The 21,587-nt window shown below is 52.7% G+C and overlaps 2 protein-coding genes across 3 annotated transcripts; both read left to right on the forward strand.

Moving 5' to 3' along the window:
• The first annotated feature begins 473 nt into the window (after positions 1–473).
• ARL2 (ARF like GTPase 2) lies at positions 474–6,621 on the forward strand. Its single transcript, XM_082748406.1, has 5 exons — positions 474–658; positions 3,406–3,516; positions 3,618–3,780; positions 5,223–5,303; positions 6,169–6,621. The coding sequence occupies exons 1-5, from the start codon at positions 594–596 to the stop codon at positions 6,301–6,303; spliced, it is 555 nt and encodes a 184-aa protein (XP_082604532.1). The 5' UTR covers positions 474–593; the 3' UTR covers positions 6,304–6,621.
• Positions 6,622–9,070: 2,449 nt separating this feature from the next.
• SNX15 (sorting nexin 15) lies at positions 9,071–21,489 on the forward strand. Of its 2 annotated transcripts, XM_082748411.1 has the most exons (9): positions 9,170–9,299; positions 12,396–12,465; positions 14,877–14,912; positions 15,142–15,262; positions 16,429–16,544; positions 16,697–16,844; positions 17,158–17,301; positions 20,373–20,624; positions 20,918–21,489. In XM_082748411.1, the coding sequence occupies exons 2-9, from the start codon at positions 12,418–12,420 to the stop codon at positions 21,022–21,024; spliced, it is 972 nt and encodes a 323-aa protein (XP_082604537.1). In that variant the 5' UTR covers positions 9,170–9,299; positions 12,396–12,417; the 3' UTR covers positions 21,025–21,489. The 2 variants fall into 2 exon arrangements, with proteins under 2 accessions (XP_082604536.1, XP_082604537.1); XM_082748410.1 differs by lacking the exon at positions 12,396–12,465 and having other exon boundaries at positions 9,071–9,299.
• Positions 21,490–21,587: the final 98 nt, after the last annotated feature.

Below are 21,587 nucleotides of genomic sequence, written 5' to 3' on the forward strand. Positions count from 1 at the left end.
TGTACCTTGCAATTGGGACACCCCCAAAATGCCCCCGCACATTTCGAAACGGCCCCTAGGGGGCATTTTCGCCCGCGATGTAGAATCCTCCGCCCACCCTCGACAAACCCAGGAGACGGAGGAAGGGAAAAGCCCGCTAACTGGCAAGTTGAGGATGATGCCGAGGTCCAAGACGGGCAAGATCTGGACCTTGTTTCCGGGGAACGCGGCCAATAACGAGCTTGTCAACCTCCGTGGGGCTCTGAATTCCGACTCCTGGGTCACAACTCCTACTTCCTATGCATCCAAGATACAACCCGGGTTTCCGTTCCCAGCCGAGCCTGGGTTTCTGGGGAGGAAGGACTGGCGGGGCCCTTGTACCCCAAGCCCTCGGGAAGCGAAGGGTTAACGCGGGCGGCCCCGCAGAAGCCCCCAGCGCCGCTAGAGGGACCAGCACTGCCCGGCGCCTTCGCGGTCACGTGGGAGCGAGGGCGGGACCAAACGAGAGGCCGACCAATAGACTGCGCTGTCGGTGGGCGTGATAGCCAATAGGAGCAGAGAGAGGAGTCCCGGGACTAGGAAGAAACGGCGGCCGGGAGGGGGCTACAGGGACCATGGGGCTCCTGACCATTCTGAAGAAGATGAAGCAGAAAGAGCGGGAGCTGCGACTGCTCATGCTGTATCCTCCCGGACGCCGGAGCCGCGAGGGTAGCGGAGTGGGGGAAGCCTCGCCGGGCGGGCGGGGCCAGGCGCCCCCTACCGGGCGCGGGGGGCGCGGCCGGCGCGCACCAACTGCCCATTGTGCGTCACGCACGTGGGCCCTACCAAACGCCCCGGCGGGGGGCCGGGAGGAGGCCGTACCACCGGCTCGGGGCGGGGGGGCTCCTTTCCCAAGGCCAAAGGTGAGGGCCTAAAGGCGCAGCAGCCGGGGCCACATGTCCTTATGTAGGGGGGGAGGGGGGCTCGGAGGCGTCTCGGATGCCACCACCCGTTGGTCTGGCTCGAGCGTGAGGCCCCTGTCCCCCCTGGCTCTGACCTTCCTCCCCCACGTCCGAGGGTGCCAGGCCCCGGCCCCGCCCTCAAGGTCGGAAACCCGGGGGTGTGCGGGCCCCGCCCTGCGCTCCTAGCGAGGTGGGTGTAGACCGCGAGGTTTGTTTTTTCCGTGTGGGCAGTATCTCGTCTTTGTGACCGCACGGCCGGTCAGTAACCACCCGCATCACTACCCCGACGTTTGTAGGCCCGAGGGCCCCGCCGACCTTCTGAGTCCGGTTAGCGGGCGCCTGCACTCGCGCCCTCTCCACCGTTCCAGGCCCCGTTGCGAATCTGAAATCCCAGAGCTGGGCGGGTCTTACCCGGAGCTCCCCAATCCCGGCAGAAAAGACACTGAAGTGCGCAGATAACTTTATAATATTCACATCGTGTTTGTTATAAAGAGCTCAGAGAAAGGCACAGAGAATTCACTCATCTGATTAAATATTTATTGAGTGCCTACCCTGTGCTAGGCACTGTCGTAGGGCCTGGGGTAAAACAGTAAAACAAATCCTTAACGGCAGGGATGGTCTGTAATGCTGTGGGGAGAAAGATGTTGACAAAGCAAATAGGTAAAATGTCTAAGATGCGTGGAGACGAATGCAGTTTAAACAAGGTCAGCGAAGGCCACAGTGAGAAAATGACAGTAAAGACAGATGTGGGATGAACCGTGTAGCTATCTGGGGAAATTTGTTTAAGCAAAAGGAACAACAAATGGAAGGTCTGGAAGGAGGCGCTCAGCTGGTGTGTCGAGGAGGGCCTGGTGGCTGGAGAGAGTGTGCAAGGAGATTAGGACAGAGGGGACAGAAGAGCCACTTCGTGTAAGGCCTTTTGGTTCTTGGCTTTTCCTTTAAATGAGAAGTGCCGGGGGAGTGTGATCTGAGCTGAAGTGTGAGCTTGCTGCACCACAGGCTCTGTAGCATGATGGCTTGGACCAGTGGAATCTGTGAAGCGATGGGTGTTGGGGGACATTTTGACCGGAGGCCCTGCAGGCATTGCTACTGGATTGGACTCGGGTGTAAGCAGGGAGTGAAGTCAAGTCCGACTTCTAGGTTTCTGGCCTGAGCAGTTCAGAGAATGAAGAACCACTCGCTGAGATGGGGAAGGGATAGGGAGCAGGTTCAGAAAGATGGGAACTCAGGGTGTGGCACTCCCGTGTAAGTGTCAGATGGGCAGCTGGATCGAGGGACTGACGCCAGGGGAGGAGCTGGGTGGGATGTGTACATTTGGAAGCCATGAGCATAAAGATGGTATTTGAAGTCATGATCCTGGGTGAGAGCACTGAGGGATGAATGTGGACAGAGGAGCACTGAGGCATGCCTGGATTATAGGCTGGGGCAATGGGAACCAGGCAAGAGAATGGAGGTGGGAGATGGGGAGGAGGAGGGGGGGCTGGGGACTGCCCAGCCGGAGAACAACGTGAGGTCTTCAGGGACTTTGGCCAGAGCAGTTTCAGGGAAGCAGTGGGAGCAAAAGTCTCACGGGTTCAAGAAAGAGCAGGGGGACAGAAATGGGAAAGGGTGAGTATGGACAGCATTTGGGGGAGATTTGCTATAAAGGGAAAGAAATCAAGGAGTAAGTAGAGGGAAGAGGGATCAAGAGCCGGTGTGGGGAGAGAGACTCCAGCTTGTCAGCTGATGGGAATGGTCCGGTGGAGGAAGGCGGTTCGGGGGGGCCGAAGGCTGAAGGCTGGGCCTCCAGACAGCTTTTCGCACCGTCATTCTACTGGTTTGAGTCCCCTGGGCCCCCTCTTGGGTGCCAGCCCTCTTAAGTGTTGGAAGGATGGGATGGGGGGGTGGGGCTCCACTAGCTGCTGAACTCACCCATTCGTTTGCACACTCAACTTAGCAGCAAAGGGTTTGGAACAGTCTAGAAACAGGTGCAGGTAACTACCTTCAGAAACTTGCTCGTGCCGTTCTCTCTGTATGGAAGGCTCTTCCCTAGTCCTCTGGAAAGCTGGCTCCTTGCAGTTTGGGCCTCAGGTCTAGAGGGGCCCCAGCTAAAGAAGGCTCCTGCGGTGGCCCTCTCTGAAAACTCCTTAGTTGTATTTCTTATGCTCCCCATGAGCTGACGGTGCCTTGTTTCTCATTTGTTTGCCCTCTGTCTCCATACTGGAGTAGGAGCTGCCCAGGGTGGGGACTTTGGCTCTGGGGTACCCCCAGCACCGGAAGAGGGCCCAGCACATAGTAAGCATTCATTAAATACTGTGGAGTAGCCTGAGCAGCCTTTGGTTAGGCAGAGGTGAGAAAGTCTTAAATGCTCCAACCTTTCCCACTTATCCTGGGCCAATTAATGTGTGTGTCAGGCATGGGCTCAACTAATATGCTACGTGGTGGGAAGCAACACCTCCCCTAAAACAAGGGCCTGGGGACTTCTCCTTAACCTGCCGTGCCCCAGTGGGCTGGACAATGCTGGCAAAACAACCATCCTCAAGAAGTTCAATGGGGAAGACATTGACACCATCTCCCCGACGCTGGGCTTCAACATCAAGACCTTGGAACACCGAGGGTGAGCGGGGACCCTGCGGAGGGCTGGCCCTGGAGTGGGGCAGGGAGCATGGTTGAGGGGCCTGGCTGAGCCTTGCGCCACCACCCCCCCTTCCTGCCCAGGTTCAAGCTGAACATCTGGGATGTGGGTGGCCAGAAGTCCCTGCGGTCCTACTGGAGGAACTACTTCGAGAGCACGGATGGCCTCATCTGGGTGGTGGACAGCGCTGACCGCCAACGCATGCAGGACTGCCGGCGGGAGCTCCAGAGCCTGTTGGTGGAGGAGGTGGGCGGGGCACCTGCCAAGCCTGGGAAGCCAGGCTTCCAGTACCATCCAGCCCCCAAGACTCGGTGCCCTGGCGTGGATGCGCGAACCCCTTCCTCAGCGGATTCCCTGAGGGGCCCATGACCCCAGAGGAACACCTAGGGTGGGGTCTCTTTCTTCTCAGAGCACCCTTTAGGAGACAGAGACCACCTGTATGCTTGGTCCCAGGAAGCCCCAAAGTGCTGTGGGCAGGACGTGCTATGAACTGAGACCTGGGTTCATGTCCCTTTGATGTCACTGCCATGAGTTCAGGTTCTCCACCTGAATGGGGCTTTAAGGAGGATGACTCGAGGCCAGTGTGTGAAGCTTTGAGAGGCAGTGGAGCCTGGCTCAGGAGTTGGACTCTTTGCTGTGTGACCACAGGCAAGACACTTAGCCTCTCTGAACCTTCATGTCCTCATTTCTGAGATGGGCATTTGAATTAGGGGGATCATATAACTCATTATCTGGCCCCATACACTTTTCTTTAAATAAAATTTTAGGTTTACAGAAAAGTTGCAAGGAGTTTGAAGAGATACCCTGTCTGCTGTTCACCCTGCTTCCCGTAGTGGTAATATTGCACATAACAACCTGCATTTGTCAAAACAAAGAAATTAACATTGGCAAGTTAGTCTTGACTGTAGATTCTACTTAGATTTCACCAGTTTTTCTATTAAGCCCCTTTTTTCTGCCCCAGTACTTGATCCAGGTTACTGTACTGGCATTTAATTGAAAACCAGGAGACTTTTAAGAAGAAAGAGGGACTTGTTCCTAATTATACAGGGACAACAGACATAAACAGGACCGTTCTGGGCATACAGGGGCGCGGTCACCTGGTCTAGCACTAGCCACCTCCGGGGGGTGTCAGGCAGGTCCAGTGAGATCGTGGCTGTTCGTGCTCAGCCCTGGCCTGGCACCTCGAGGCCTTTTATCACGCCCAGATTCACCTACCTACCTGGAGGGACTCCCAGTCAGAAACACACGTGGAAGGAACTGGAAGCAGAGGCAGAGAGAGAGGCCCAGAAGGGTAGTGAACAGTGGAAGTGCTACATGACCTTGGAAGACAGAAAGGTCACTCCCAGCAGACCCCGTGGCCTTGGGATGATTGCATTCTTTGGGCAGCTCAGGTCATCACAGAGCAATCTAGAACAAAAGGCTCATTATCTTGTCCATCACCCCCTTCGAGAAGTGTCTGCTGGGCCCCCACCTAGGGCTCCTTCCTTCCCTGCCCCCTCCCCACACATGGCTGGACTCACAAGGCACATCCACATTCATTACCCTGTTTGGGCCTCTCCAACCACCCTGAGGCATTACCCTAATTTTCCAGGTTGCTCTCTGACCCCGTCTGCTCTGGGTGATCAGAGGAGAGGGGGGGCTGCCCTCTGAGTCCCTACTCCCCACCCTCCCCATTTCTCTCCCCCCAGCGCCTGGCTGGAGCCACCCTCCTCATCTTTGCCAACAAGCAGGACCTGCCTGGAGCACTGTCCTCTAACGCCATCCGTGAGGTGAGTGTGGGCCTTTGCATAGGCCCATGGAGGAAAAGGGGCCTACATTTCTTGGTTAACTTATTTAAAAAGCATGTGTTAGCTCCTCTTCTGGGGCAGGACGTATGCAGGACACTGCAGATGGAGCGATGAACAAGAGTGAGCTGTTACGCCCCAGGCTGGGGGAAGGCAGACATGCAGACCTTACCCTAAAGGGTAACAGCGGCTGGCCCAGTGGTGAATCCTCATTCTGTGCCAGATCTGGGCGTGGGCGAACCCCTTCAGTCCTCACCCCCGGCTCGTGCAGGAGGAGCCATTACAATCCTTCTGCAGAGGGCGAAGCAGGTTTAGAGAAGCGAGGTCATGCAGAGCCAGGGTTTCCGTGCTGGCCCTTGGGACCCCAGATTGTATCCTGCCTCCTACTGTAGAACGTGAGCACCAGCATGAGAAAGAGTGGGGTTAGAATCTCGGTTCTGTCTCTTACGAGCTGTGTGACCTTAGGCAGGTTGCTTGACCTCTCTGAGGTGTTCTCCTCCATGAAATGGCCAACAATCCCTGTGGCTCCTTGGGACTTGGAAGGAATGGATGGGAGGACATTTGTGTGGCACAGAGCACAAGGCCTGGATCCTAGCAGGTGCTCCTGGAGCCACAGCAGGTGCTGTGCTGTTACTGAGGGGTAGTGCTGGTCTGGGGGTGTACACAGGGCCCAGGGGCTCTGAGGGGCTGATGGGTCTTCACCAGGGGCCAGGGGGGTACTTCTGAGAGCCTTTGAGGGAGGCCCGGATTTCTCCTGGGCCAGGAGAGGGGAAGGGGCTGTGGGTGGCAGGGCCTGTGGTCACCGGGGGTCCCTCCCTGCTCTCTCCCTCCCCGACCCCCGCCTCTCCAGGCCCTGGAACTGGACTCCATCCACAGCCACCATTGGTGCATCCGGGGCTGTAGTGCCGTCACCGGCGAGAACCTCCTGCTCGGTGTCGACTGGCTCCTGGATGACATTTCCAGCCGCATATTCACAGCTGACTGAACCCCTCCGGATGCCCCCCACCTCACAATCCGGCCCTCCCCCACCCCCACCCCAGCCCTCCTCAGGCGCCATCTGTGGGGGTATGGGAGTCAGCCAGCCTGACCAATGCCCTGACCCCCACCCTGTAACCTGCCGCTGCTGCTAATGCCCCCACTGCTGCTCTGTGGCCCCAGGCTGTCACCCTGCCTCCCAACCCACCGTGGGCAGCTGCCACACTGAAGGGACAGGGCTGGGGCCGGGAGGGGGCTGCCTCTGCTGCTACCAAGGCTTGGGCCTCACCCTTAACTCCGCTGTGAGAATAAACCGTTCCTTGCCCCAGTTCCTCGTGGAGTCGTTTGTTGCTTCCACAGCTCTGCAAGACCCCCAGGGGGGTTCACTACTGCTGTGTCAGAGGGACACATGAAGAATTACAGGAGCACAGGCCGGGGGCCGAAACTAATTCCATTTGGAAGAGTCCAGGCAGGCTTCCTGGAGGAAGTGACATTAACGTTGGGCATGAAGGCCAAGTAGAAGTTCTCTATGTAGAGGAAGGGGAAGGGGCAGTTTACTGTAACAGTGAATAAGGAAAAGGGACACAGCCCCCCATCAGGGCTCAGCTGAATGGAATATGGGCTGAATTTCAGCTCCCAACTCCCCACCACAGCCAGGAACCCAGAGGCAGCAGACTGCCTGTACAGCTCTGCGCGCAGGTCTGGGTCAAGCACGTGACCGAGAAATGAAGCTCAAGGACTCTTGGAAGTGGGGAGGGGAGAGGACTCAGGTGTAAGAGGACAAGGTCAAGCAGAGCTTGCTAAGCAAACAGAGCAGGGAAGGGTCTTCTGAAGACTAAGGCGCTCTCCGGAGCAGGGCTGCCCCACAGATGTCCGGACAGGTGGCTGTTTTCACAGGGCCCCCTGCCCTGGTCCTAGCGGTGGCCGCTAACTCCACTGGGTTCTGTTCGAAGCTCTTCCCGGTATCATCACATTGAAGAACAGCCCTCAGCAGTACAGACTCTCCGGATCCCGTCTATAGTGCAACTGAGCCTCCAGGAGGGAGATCATGTGACTTGCTCAAAGCCACCCAGCGAGGAGGTGGGGGAGCTGGGATATGGACCCAGCACATTTAACGACTACACCATACTATTCCAGGTTTTTGTTTCTGCTCAAAGCTTAGTAAGCAGCATCCTTGGTTTAAAGCATGAATTCTGCATGGTTGGAGACAAGGAAATAACAAGGTTATACTCATTACCAAGGCCTGTGGAGGGGGGTGGGTGTCTGAGCCGTGGCAGCAAGTCTGCATCCTGTGGTCAGGCCCTCAAGGGTGGGGATGTGGGGAGCTAGGCTGGCAGCTGTGCCTTTGCAGCTTTCCTCTCTCCTGCCCAGGGAGAAAGCTCTTTTGTTTGCTTTTTCTGGTGATGGAAATGGTGGAGTTGGAGTCTGAAGGCGGGGTGGGGGGGGGGTAGTGGGATTGGGGGGGACTGATCTAAATAGGAATGGGCTTGGAGGAGACAGAGCAAAAAAAGAGAAAAAGATGAGAATTGGGGAATTGGGAAATGCAATGCAGGGCCAGGAAGGGGAGAGAATAATGGGCAAGAAAGAGATTTGGGGCCAGTCCTGCTGGGAGAGCTTGAGAGAACAGAAGTGATGCTAAAAGGGGTTTCTAGAGGTGTGTGTTGTTCAAGGGGACGCCACCCCATCTAAGCCTCCTCCCAAACAGCTCCTGGATAATCTACCCCATGTCCGAGTTTCCACGAGTCTCATTTGGGAGTTGGCTTTGTCTCTTTCTGGAAACTAGCCATACAGTGTCCCCTCTAAGAGTGGCCATGAGTCTTAAATGCTTCACCCACACACTACCACTTTGAACCTTCACAACCTGGCTGTCCTGGTATTGGTCAGGGTCCCCAGCGACCTGCCCCAGACATGGATCACAACTGCCTTCCCCAGAAAGGATGGTTCCTGGAGGGATACTAAGAACTCACAGCATCCTGACGGCAGACTCCAGATGTCCAACATCAGGTTCAGAAAGCAGAGGGCCCGGAGGCTTTCTGCTTTCTGCACATGAGGAACACAGTGGTCCCTTGGCCCTGGGGACCTCTATCCTCTATCCCTCACTCAAGAAACTCAAGATTCAGACTTCAGAAGAGACCTGCCCCACACAAGACCTGGGGCAAGGACCTGGCACCTTTGGATTCTGGGGTAGGAAGCTGAAGGGCTACCTAGACAGAACCACCTCCAAACAAAGATACGGTTCTAATGGAGAGGTGGCAGTGAACGCTGGACAGACCAAGAAGGGGGGAAAAAAAGTCATCCTCTGAAGTAGATTCTATTATAATATCTCCTATCATAAACACTATAAACATTCTAGAGATAAGAAACTTGGGCTCCAGTAGTTAAGGGAAACTCGCGCAGCCGGTAAGAAGTGTGACTTCAGAAACTGTGAAACCATTCTGCTGCTCTGGAGGTCAATTTTGCCCCCTCTACCCTTGCAGAAAACATGAACTAGCGAATCCTATGGAAGGAGACAGGGAAATGATTGGCTACACCTGGCACGCACTGGACACGATAAAACTTCGGTGGGTAGCCAAAAGAAGGGAACCGGGAAGCAGAGGTGAAGTCGTTGGATACGTAGGCTTGGGCTGACTTAAACGTTGTTCGGAGCGGAGTGATCCAACCTTCCCAAGTCCTTAACTCTCAAATCACCTAGTTTACGCTTTACCAGCCACCGAGAACTTTTTAGACGCTCCCTGGATGCACACCGCGGCCGAGAACTGCGCCGTCACTTGCGACCTGCTCCCTGGGACCGAGGAAGGCGGGCGCAGGCCCCGGAGCGGCGGCGGCTGGCGTAGACTATCCCGGAGGGGCGGGGGCGGCGTGGAGGAGGCAGAGGCCGGCGGTCAGCTCCACTCTCGCTCGGCTGCCATGTCCCGCCAGGCGAAGGACGACTTCCTGCGGCACTACACAGTCTCCGACCCCAGGACCCACCCCAAGGGCTACACCGAGTATAAAGTGACCGCGCAGGTGAGGTGGGGCCCGGAGGGGACCTTTACCCTTTTAACAAGGGGGGGGGCAGTGTTTTACTTTGAGACAAGTCACTGCTGGACGCTCCCTTTCTAGATGGCAGAAATGCATTTCCCCTTTAAGAGGAGGCTGCGGTAGGAGCCTGCGTTTACTTCTTTAACCGGGGGGGGGTGCGGCTCTGGGAGGGCGCTGTCCTTTTAAAAGGGCGTGGACAGCAGCTCTTGGAGTGGGAGGGGTGGGTTCCCACGCCCGACGTGTGGTGTCTGCTCATCAGACTGTGAATTTCTTTAAATTAACGCCAAAACTCTGGCTCCGCCCAAATCTTAGTTATTTCTTCAGTCTCTTGGAGTAAGTTGTGTTAACTGGTTTGTTTGATATTTACATAAAAACCCCTTTGAAAAGAGTTTAATTAAAAAACAAAACAAAACAACAACAACAACAAAAAAACAACCTATCTATGCCTAAAAATTCGTACAGCTCCGGAGAAATTTTCAAGTCTCTATCTTCACGGTCACAGCAGGAAGTCAATAAAGACTAAACTTGATTACGAAGCAGTAACAACGTTATAAGCAGATTTTATAGATACAGGGAGGAAACTATGAGGAATTTAAAAAAAGGAACGGTATAAAATTTATCTGCAGAATGATACCCGAGAACTGGTGGTGGGGGGGAAGACTTTTCACTGTAAATTGTTTCGTACCTTTCAAAGTTTAAACTAGGCAACTATTAAACTGATGCATTAGTAACTATTAAAGGGAAGTGAAAACACAAAGACCCTCCTTCCAAAGCGATTTAAGTACAGAATCTTAGATGTTTAAAACAGCTTTCCCCATATTTTTTATGTCTCTCTTGCCTCTGCAAACACACACACACACACACACACACACAGTCCCTAGGAAGATCCGACTGGGGGTGGGAAAGGTGCGGCAAGGGACTTAAACCTTTTCCTATAAATCTTTCTGTTGGTTTTTAAGCAAGTAACATGCATTACATCGGTATGTTTTTATGATTTTGAAAGAGAAATAGTTTTCCCTCTTTTACTATCCCTGTTCGTCTGCCATTTTGGTGAGAACCAATGCTGCTAATTCCTTGTTTATCCTTGCACAGCAACCCTACATTTAAAAGCAGATATGAGTATCCAGTTTATCATTTACGCACAGCTCCGCAAGTCACATGCCGGTATTCCTCAGTTTTTTGTTGTTTCCCCTTGTAAAATTTTTAAAACGGAGACATAAGCTGTATACATAATGTGCATAAACCCTAAGTGTACAGCTCAGTAATTTTCTCATACCTATAGATCCGCCTAGGCAGTGCTCACATCAGGATACAAACATTTCCCTCACCCCAGAGACTTTCTTTGTATCTTTCCGTCTATAGTTCTTCTCCCACAGAGGTAACCACTGTCCTGGCTTCTTTCACTATAAGAGTAGTTTTGTTGGTTCTTGAACCTCAACCGAATAAAATCAGCAAGTATTTGTATTTGGCATTTTTCACTCTCTATATAATGTTTTTGGAATTCATCCATGTTGTTGCATGAGTAATTTTTTTTGCCATGTGATAGTAGTCCTTTCTAGAAATATACCACCATTTCTTTATTCATTCTCCTTTTGATGGACATTTGAGTTGTGTCTAAAAAATTTTTTAGTTGTTATGAGTAGAGTTGTGGGAATATTCATGTACAAGTCTTTTTAGGGACCTGTGCACCCATTTTTCCTTGGTGTGTACCTAGGAGTGGAATTGCTCAGTCATTTGATAGCTACGTATGTAGTTGTCCTAGAAATTACCAGTTTCCCATGTGTCCTTTGCTGTTCATCCTAGCTGAAACTGACAAAATATTTAAAAGAGTGTTTAAGTAGCTCTGTGGGTGGAAGTTGGCCAGGTTAGTGGCTGATACTCAGAGCCTGATAAGAACTTGTTTCTTGTTGTCTTAGTTTTTGGTTTTTGGCCTTTACCCCTATGCTAAATGTTCCCAAAGGGACAGAAGAACTTTCCAACAAAAATGGATCAGTCTTTTGATATCTTATTAATTCCCTGAAGAATTAAAAGCAGCTGTCCCTGTTTTACACCTTGAGTCTTTACAGAACCACAGGTGAGGCTCTGGAAAATTCAAAGCCAATTTTTTTTTTTTTTTTTACTGATCCCTAAACCTCCCCTGTTATCTCCAAAGGCTCCTCCTTGTGCCTCTGAGATGTTAAGTGTGCTTCTCCAGGAGCTTTTATCTAGGTCATCTCTTTAAAGTACCAGCTTCTGGGGTGCCTGGCTGGCTCTGTTGGAGTGTGTGACTCTTTTTTTAAAAGATCTTATTTATTTATTTGACAGAGAGAAGGCACAAACGGGGAGTGGGAAGCAGAGGAAGGAGAAGCAGGCTTCCTACAGAGGAGGGAGAACCTGGTGGGGCTCAATCCCAGGACCCCAGGATCATGACCTGAGCCAAGGCAGTCGCTAAACCAACTGAGCCACCCAGGCGCCCTAGAGCATGCAACTCTTGATTTCAGGGTTGTGAGTTCAGGCCCCACGTTGGATGTAGAGATTGCTTTAAAATCATTAAAAAACGAAGGAAGGGAAGGGAGTGGAGGAGAAGGAAGGAAGGAATTTACCAGTTTTCCAAAGTGGTACAGTACTTAAAGTACCGTTTTATACTCCCATTTCTCACAAATGCTTCAGCATCTTCAGTTTTAGACATTTTAGGTGGGTGGGTATGTGATACCTCATTAGGGTATAATTTGCATTTCTCTGATGACTAATGATATCGAGCATATTCTCATCATTTTTTCTTTTAAGATTTTATTTATTTATTTATTTGAGAGAGCGTGAAAGTGAGGGAGATCACAGAAGGGGAGAGGGAGAAGCAGGCTTCCTGCTGAGCAGGGAGCTCAAATCAGGGCTCAGTCCCAGGACCCTGGGATCATGACCTGAGCCGAAGGCAGAGGCTTTAACCCACTGAGCCACCCCGGCACCCCATATTTTGCCCAGTTTTGAAAGTCGAGTTGTTTGTCTTTAGTACTGATCTCTGGTTCTTTCTATATTCTAGATCTGACTCCTTTGTCAGGCATATATATTCCTGAGCAGTTTTTAAATCTAGTTTCTTTTACCCAGGATATTTCAGGCTGACTCGGGCATGAAAAGCAAAGGCCAGGGTTTTGATCCTAGCAGTCCCTCATATTTGGTATGTGATTTTTTTTCCTAATTTTTATTTTCAACTGAGGTATAGTTGACATAGACTATTACAATATTATGTTAGTCTCAGGTGCACAGCATAGTGATTCGACATTTATCGTCATTAGGAATTGCTCACCATGGTAAGTGTAGTTCACCATCGGTTGCCACACAAAGTTATTGCAGTATTATAGACTGTGTTCCCTGTGTTGTACTTTTTCATCCCGATGACTTATTTATTGTTGAACTGGAAGTCTGTACCTCTTATCTGCTTCATCTATGTCACTGATTCCCTCCATTCGCATCCCCTCTGGCAACCACCAGTTCCTTCTCTGTATTTATGAGTCTGTTCCTGGTTTTGTTTATTTTGTTTTGTTTTTTAGATTCCACGCATCAGTGAAATCCCGTAGTGTTTGTCTTTCTGGGTCTGACGTATTTCACGTAGTGTAGTATCTTCTCAGTCCATCCATGTTGGCACAAATGACAAGATTTTATTCTTTTTTATGGCTAAGTAATACTCCATCGTCTGTATCTACAACATTTTCTTTATCCATTCACCTATGGGTGGACACTTAGAACGCTTCCATATCTTGGCTATTATAAATAATGCTGCAATAAACATAAGGGTGCATATATCTTTTCCAATTAGTGATTTCGTATTCTTTGGGTAAATACCCAGAAGTGGAATTACCGGATCCAGTGGTATTTCTATTTTTAATTTTTTGGGAAACTCCATACTGTTTTCCACAGTGGCGCACTGATTTACATCCCCACAGACAGTGCTTCAAAGTTTTTTTCTCTACATTTTCACCAACAGTTGTTATTTCTTACCTTTTTGTTCTGACTGGCATGAGGTGGTATCTCATTGTGACTTTGATTTGCATTTCCTTGGTGGTGAGTGATATGGATATCTTTTCATCTATTTGTTGCTTATCTGTATATCTTCTTTGGAGAAACATCTATTCAGGTCCTCTGCCTCCCCCCCCCTTTTTTTTTAAAGATTTATTTATTTGGCAGACAGAGATCACAAGTAGGCAGAGAGGCAGGCAGAGAGAGAGGAGGAAGCAAGCTCCCCGCTGAGCAGAGAGCCCCATGCAGGGCTCGATCCCAGGACCCTGAAATCATGACCCGAGCTGAAGGCAGCGGCTTTAACCCACTGAGCCACCCAGGCGCCCCTCTGCCCCCCGCTTTTTGGGATTGATTTAGTTACCTTTACTCGTGTCCTTCCTCTCTCTCTTCTTTACTTCCTTCCTTCCTTCCTTGACCCAGTGAGGGATACAGAAAGAGTGGGAGAGAGAGAGAATCTTTAAGTAGGCTCCACACCCAGCACGGAGCCCTACATGAGACTCGATCTTACGACCCTGAGATCATGACCTAAGCCACCAGTCTCCTCTCTCTGTCCATTTTTAAATTGGATTGTTTTGGGTTTTTTGGTATTGAGTAGGAGTTCTTTATATATTTTGGATATCAGCTCATTATCAGATAAGTCATTTGCAAAATGTGCTGTGTAATCTTCACTGGTAAATGGGCATGTTAATCCTATCTGCTGCCTCGGGATCTAGGATAGTTAAAGGGGATTCTGGAAAACTAACAAATAGTCCACACTGTAGTGTTATTTTCTTTCTTTTTTTTTTTTTTTTAAGATTTTATTTTTTATTTGAGAGACAGAGATCACAGGCAGGCAGAGAGAGAGAGGGAACCAAGCTCCCCACTGAGCAGAGAGCCTGATGCGGGGCTAGATCCCAGGACCCTGGGATCATGACCTGAGCAAAAGGCAGAGGCTTTAACCCACTGAGCCACCCAGGCGCCCTTGGAGTGTTATTTTCTAATTATTATGAATATACCATAGTGAATACAGAGTCTTCTCTCCAGCTCAGACCCCATTCTTCTCTTCCGGGGGTCGCAACCCAGTGATGCTGTCTTCTGCATTCAGGAGTGTTTGCCCACAGAGACTTCCTCACTTAAGGAAGGAGTGGCTCCTGGGACAGAAGCTCACTTTTTAGAGAACTGGAGGGTCTCTAGTTTCAGAAGGAGATGCAGGGACTTGGGCCTTCAAAGGAAGGGCGATAGTGCTCGCTTCGGCAGCACACACAGAAGACGGGAACGATGCAGAGGTCAGCGTGGCCCCTTGTGCCAGGATGACATGCAGATTCGTGAAGGAACGGAGATGAAAGTTGGGCTGAGGACCAAGGGGTCTGGATGGGATCCTTCCATCTGGCAGATGAAGAAACTAGCACGTGAGAGAAAAACTGCTTCAGGTGACACAAAGCCTTGAAGCCAGCACCCCTTGATACCAGTGGCCAACAGCCAAAGGCCACAATGAGGGCTGGGAGGTACCTGGGGTGTCGCTGGATTTTACTGGGAGATGGGGTGTCAGATGTCAGCCTCTGGTCTCATCTGGTTCTTGCCTTTCTTCCTCAGTTCATCTCAAAGAAGGATCCAGAGGATGTCAAAGAGGTGAGGCTCCTGGGAGGAAGGGGAACCATTCCCCAGGTCCAGATGCAGGAGCAGCAAAGGAACAGCTGGTAACTCCTCAGCCCTGGGAGGAACTGGCCCTCTGCCCCAAGCCACACACGCACTCACACACGCACACAGGCACGCATGTGCTGTTCCAGGCTGGGAATGGGGAAAGCCTCTTTCGTCCGCCACCATTGCCAGCCTAGGTCAAGTCTTGCATCGTTGGCAGGTGGTGGTCTGGAAGCGGTACAGCGACTTCCGCAAGCTGCATGGGGACCTGGCCTACACCCACCGCAACCTCTTCCGCCGCCTGGAGGAGTTCCCGGCCTTCCCCCGCGCCCAAGTGTTTGGTGAGTGTTGATCTACGCATTCAGGCCAGAGATGGAGGAAGAGGTAGGCAGAGGGGACCCCTGCTGGTGGAGGGAGCCTGATGGGGGCCCAAAACCCCCAGCAGAAGCACTTCTTAGAGGGGGGTGCCCTTAGAGACAGCCTCATTTCACACCTGGGGAAACTGAGGCAGGCTCAGAGCAGCCGAGCCTTCAGTATGTGTGGAGCCCTTCAGCAGTCCATCTTCCTTAGCCCCATTTCCAGGACAAGGAAGCTGAGGCTCAGGGTCCTAAAGGGGCTTGGCCTGTCAGTGGCAGAACCAGAATTCCTCCCCAGGAGCTGGTCTCACCTCTAGACCCACACTGTCCAAAGCAGCAGCTGTGAGCCAGATGTGGGGAGTCTGAGCCGAGGCTTGCCGTATGGGTCGAATGCCCACTGAAATGGACTGTAAACTGTGGCAATAATTTATATATCGATCACACGTGCAAATGAGACTATTTCGGATATACCGGGTTAAGTGGAATGTATTACTAAAGTTGAGTTAACCTGTTTCTTTTTAACGTGGCTAAGAGAAAATTAGTAATTGCACATGCCACTCATGACGTATTTCTGGTGGACAGGAGTGAGCTGCTGTTTGGATCTCTAGACTTGTGGGAGATTCTCTTTCACAGCAAGGTGAAGGGTTGCTGCCGGAGGGTGGTGCCAGGCTGTGGGCACCGTAGCCGGCTGCTAGGTCCGAGGTAGCTAATTCCGCAGCATACCTAGAACAGAGCAGGGAGACTGGGAAAAAGCAGCTGCTAGCTGTGTGACCTTAGGCAAGTCACTTCTCCTCCCTGAGTCTTAACCTTCCTCTCTGTTGCATCAGAGCCATCTGAAGTTATTTTGTTTCTTGTGGGTTGCACGCCTCCCCCTGTCTGGGATGTGATCCTGTGACAGCGGACTCCGTGCCCTCCTCCCATTCACCTGCTGAACCTTGCACCGTAGTAGGTGCTTGATAAACATCTGGTACACAGAGGACGAGGGAGCTTGGTCCCTGCCCCCTTGGGGGAGCCCCGGAAGGTTGCTCCCCCAGGAGCAAGGAGAATGGGCGGGAGAGCTATTGGCTGCTGGGATCCTCCGTGGCAGAAGAAGGAAAGCGACCCCCGTGGACCACTGCTTCTCTCCCCATTTCTCCTCCTGGGGGCTGCAGGCCGGTTCGAGGCCTCAGTGATTGAAGAGCGGCGGAAGGGGGCCGAGGACTTGCTTCGCTTCACTGTGCACATCCCTGCGCTCAACAACAGCCCGCAGCTCCAGGCCTTCTTCCGGGTATGTGTCGCTGCCTGACCCTCCTCCCCAGCGCCTGGGAGAGCTCCCTGCCCCCTGGGCTGCACCCTGAGGCCACCACCCCCCCCACCCCCCACCCCCTCCACCCCCCCCCACCCCCGTCCCCGCTGCCCGTCCCTGTCTTTCTCCTGCAGGGTGGGGAGGTGACCCGGCCCTCCGACATGTCCAGAGACCTCCACATCTTGCCGCCCCCTCTGATCCCCACGCCGCCCCCTGAGGAGCCCTGGTTGCCCCAGCCGCTCCCTGCAGAGAGGAGAGGCCTGGAGGAACTGGAGGTGCCAGGTACATCTCTGTGTCGGGGTGGGAGCCAGGGCTGGAGGGTGTTGGAGAGGACACACTCCCTCCTTGGTGAGCTTAGAAAAAATTCTGGGGTTTGTCCCAGCTTCTCTGCTGCTAACGTGCTGAGAAGTCTAGCCAGGCCATTTTCCTTCTCTTGGCTCTAGTTTCTTCATCTGTAAAAGCGGTACAACCCATATGGAGAGTGGGCTTGTCAGATGCCCTTGGGCGCCACAAGGCGTTAGTGAGAGGGTAATTGTATTTGAAAGCTGGGAATGTCAAGGAAGGGCAGGAATGTCCCCAATGATTGGTTCCACAGCGGATCCCCCACCGTCCAGCCCTGCCCAGGAGGCCCTGGATCTCCTCTTTAACTGCGGGAGCACCGAGGAGGCGTCCAGTTCCCCTGCCCGAGGCCCCCTCACAGAGGCCGAGCTCGCCCTCTTCGACCCCTTCTCCAGGGAAGGTAACAAGCTGGGACAAGCCGAGGGGGGCTGCGGTAGGGGCAAGGAGAGGGGGGCAGAGCCGCTGACCAACATGCGTAGCACCTGTAAATCCTAGAAACACGCCCCCCCCCCCCCCCCGCGGGCAGTGGGCAGCCTCAGTGAGCAGTGGAAGCAGGCACCCTGCTGCCAGGGCCCACGAGTTAGATGCCCCTGGACAGTGAGCAACCACAGGGGAAAGGGAGGTCTGCTCAGGGAGAGCTGGCTCTTCTAAGAAAGCTTTGGAACAGTTAGGGGTCACCCTGTCTTGGTAGTATTTGAGTTCCTTCCGTTGGAAGCCCAAGGTTGGGGTGTCCTGGCCGGCTCAGGGTCACACCGCAGATCCTGAAGGCAGGCCAGGCTTCTGGTCAGGGGGGTGAGGCTCGGACTCAGAGAACAGCACAGGATGCCCTCTTGCAGGAAGCGTAGGCATGGCGGGGGCACCCCAGACCTGCCATGGAAAGAGAAGCCTCCCCACTTCCCGTGGAGGTCTGGGTCCTGGAGCTGAGAGTCCCCGGCTCCGAGACCCTGGACCTTTTCATTCTCAAAGTCTCCGACTCTGTGCGGTTCCTCCAGCTGGGGTGTGGAAGTGGCTCTTCTGCTTCGGGATCATTGTGAAAGGGTTTCAGTTTGGAATCCTGCCGTATTCTGAAGCCTGCTTTGTTGGTTTTTCTTCTTTGGCCTTTGGTGACCTCCTGGGCAGACCGTCAGCTTTGTGATCGGTGTCAGGCATCTGGGTTTGCTCCCCGCCCCGGCTCCGATCCACATGGGGACCTCAGTCTTCCACCTGGTTATTCAGCTCCATACCGCCGCCCCACTCACCTGGGAGGGGTGTCCTTTTACTCCTCTCGTTCTGCTTCCTCCTGTTCCAGGGGCTCCTTCAGCCCCTCCATAGCTGGGATAGGAGAGAAGGGGTTAGGGGGGAAGGAGGGATTGGTGTCACCGGGGCCTGCCTCCCTGCCCCAGTTGAACACCCACGGGTGCCCGGTGGCCAGATGCTCTGACTGGAATCGTCAAGACTCCTGTCAGTAGCTCCCATCAGACATTCCCTTGCCCCATAAGAAAACTCCCGAACTCTGGAATGCCAGGGTGGCTCAGTTGATTAAGCATCAGGGTCCTGGAATTGAGTCTCGATAGGGCTCCTTTCTCAGTGGGAAACCTACTTCTCCCTCTTCCTCTGCCTACCGCTCCCCCTGCTTTTGCTCGCTCTCTCGCTCTCTCTCTCACAAATCAATAAAATCTTGGGGCGCCTGGGTGGCTCAGGGGGTTAAGCTGCTGCCTTCGGCTCGGGTCGTGATCCCAGGGTCCTGGGATCGAGTCCCGTGTCGGGCTCTCTGCTCAGCAGAGAGCCTGCTTCCTCCTCTCTCTCTCTCTGCCTGCCTCTCTGCTTACTTGTGATCTCTCTCTCTGTCAAATTTTTTTAAAAAATTTTGTTTATTTATTTGTCAGACAGATCACAAGTAAGCAGAAAGGCAGGCAGAGAGAGGGGAGGGGAAGCAGACTCCCTGCTGAGCAGAGAGCCCGACGCGGGGCTCGAACCCAGGACCCTGGGATCACGACCCGAGCCGAAAGCAGAGGCTTTAACCCACTGAGCCACCCAGGCACCCCAATAAAATCTTTAAAAAGAAGAGAAAACTTGGGGCACCTGGGTGGTTTGGTGGGTTAAAGCCTCTGCCTTCGGTTCAGGTCGTGATCTCAGGGTTCTGGGATCAAGCCCCGCATCGGGCTCTCTGCTCTGCAGGGAGCCTGCTCCCCGCCCTGCACCCCCCTCCCCACCGCCTGCTGCTTGTGATCTCTCTCTCTCTGTCAAATAAATAAATAAAATCCTAAAGAAAAAAAAAAAGGAAAGAAAATTTTAACTCCCCAACTCCTGCCCCGCGAAAGCCTGGAAGTACCGTTCCCTCAGATGGTGCGTTGCCTCCTTGTCCCGCTGTTGTGGGCACTTCTAGCCAGTCCCTCACCATCAGAATCGTCCAAGCAAGGAGCTGGCACTTGTCTCTCTCTTCAGCACGTGCATCATCAGACTCTTGAACTCACGTTAGGGCATCCCCGGAACTTCTCTGCCTTCTGCTCCATGAGCAGCATAGGGAGGGCTGTATGTGCAGCTGGGAAGTGAGAGGTCATCTTCACTTCCTTCAGGAGGCCCTCCAGTCTCCTCCTGGGGTCACTGGGTTGGAGCTAAAAGAAATGCCCGCCCCTCCCCCTCCAGGCCAGTGGTGCGCCCTGGTGCTTCTGTTTCTGGCACCTTCCTTCCAAAGGCCTTTTCACCAAAGATGGGCCAAATCACTAGCCTTACCTTTTGTTTGTTTTTTTTTAAAGAAACTTTTTTTTTTTTTTTTAAGATTTTATTTATCTAACAGACAGAGGTCACAAGTAGGCAGAGAGGCAGGCAGAGAGAAAGGAGGAAGCAGGTTCCATGCTGAGCAGAGAGCCCAATGCGGGGCTCGATCTCAGGACCCTGAACCGAAGGCAGAGGCTTTAACCCACTGAGCCACCCAGGCGCCCCTAGCCTTCTCTTGTATAAGCTGCAGAGGGGATGTTTGGCCTCCTTTTTGCCAGTCCTGGGGTCTATAAGGAGCCCTCTCTGGAACTGGAGGATACCCACCACCCACTGTCTTCCTGTTTGGGTCCTCAGCTGAAGTTGTAAGATGTGAGATTCTCTGCATCTGTTACTCTAACATTCCAGGGTTTGGAGCATTTCTGCCCTGGTCTGGCATCCTTCAGTTAAACTTTGTGGTGGGAATTCTTAGATTTGTAGATCAACTGTCAGGAGGGAAGTAGGTCCAGTGACCCAGACCCCGCAAACTAATGTTAATACAGACCTAAAGAAAGAATTAGGAAGGTAATATTGTCTTTACAAAAGCATAGGAACTCCGCCAATTAAATCGATCGTGGCAAGTCTGTTATATATGAATGACTTTTGACTTCCTTGGGCAATGCTTCCCTCCATCTGCGGCAGGTTGGCACCCTGATGGGCAAGAGAGGTCTGGGGAGGGGCTTCAGGCCCTGGGAAATGGAGGGCAGCCTGGCCTGAGCCCTCCATATCTGATTGTAGAAGGTGCGGGCCCCAGTCCAACCCACGTGGGTGAGCTGGCAGCGATGGAGGCAGAGACTGAAAGGCCGGACCAGGAACCCTGGGAGCCTGGAGGGCAGGAGGAGGACGAGGAAGGCCGGCCGGCCCCTGCCTACCTGAGCCAAGCCACAGAGCTCATCACCCAGGCTCTGCGGGATGAGAAGGCAGGTGCCTACGCTGCAGCTCTGCAGGGCTACCGGGACGGCGTGCACATCCTGCTGCAGGGTGTTCCTGGTGAGTACGACTGGAAGGTGGAAGGTCAGGCCTGGAGTCTCGGGTGTGAAGGGAACGGAAAGTGAAAGACAAACCAGTCAAGGATCAGAATTGCCACCACTGACCAACTGCATAACCTCCGACAGTTTCTTTACCTCTTGTGGCCTCAGTTTTCTTATCTGTAAAATGGGGCAAATAGATGGGGTTTCCAGGGAGGTGGGGAAAGACACATGTTGATGCTCTGTGAGCCGTTAAGGGGCTTGGCCAAGGGTTTTGAACCCAGGGATCTCAGCCGAGCCATTCTCTCTCCACAGGTGACCCATCACCTGCCCGCCGGGAGGGTGTGAAGAAGAAGGCAGCTGAGTACTTGAAGAGAGCAGAAGAAATCTTGCACATGCACCTGTCCCAGCTCCCCTCCTGAGGAGGAGTGAACCCCAGCCCAGGACTCTAGCTCCAGCACTGCCAGCCACCACTCCCTTTCACACTCCCTGGGGCCTGGCCCAGGGTCCTGGTCTTGTAACTCTAGGGGTCATTTCTGTATGTAACTGGACCAACAGTGAGACAAATACGAATTCAGAGCTCCTTGACCGAACTGCCACTTTGGAATCAGGACAAAACACTTCTGATCCCACCTGTGTATCTTGTGGGGGCCGCACCCCTGGTCCTGAGCTAGACGTTCACCCATCTAGAACAGGGTTCTGCTGACCATGGCCTGCAGCTGCATCCTGCCCAAGGCCTTTTTTTTTTTTTTTTTGGTAAGGCTCATGAGCTGGAATGGTTTTTACATTTTTTAATAGTTGAAAAAAAAGATCAAAAGCATAGTATTCTGTGACAGATGGAAATTAATGAAATTTAAGTATTGAAAATAAAATTCTGTTGGAACACAGATTCGTTCACTTGATACTGTCTGTGGCTGCTTTCCCGCTGCACCAGCAGAGGTGAATAGTTGCCGAGTTGCCCAGTTGCGACCTGCCAATCCCAAAG

The sequence above is a fragment of the Mustela nivalis genome (genome assembly GCF_964662115.1).
Source record: "Mustela nivalis genome assembly, chromosome: 9".
Lineage (NCBI taxonomy): Eukaryota > Metazoa > Chordata > Mammalia > Carnivora > Mustelidae > Mustela > Mustela nivalis.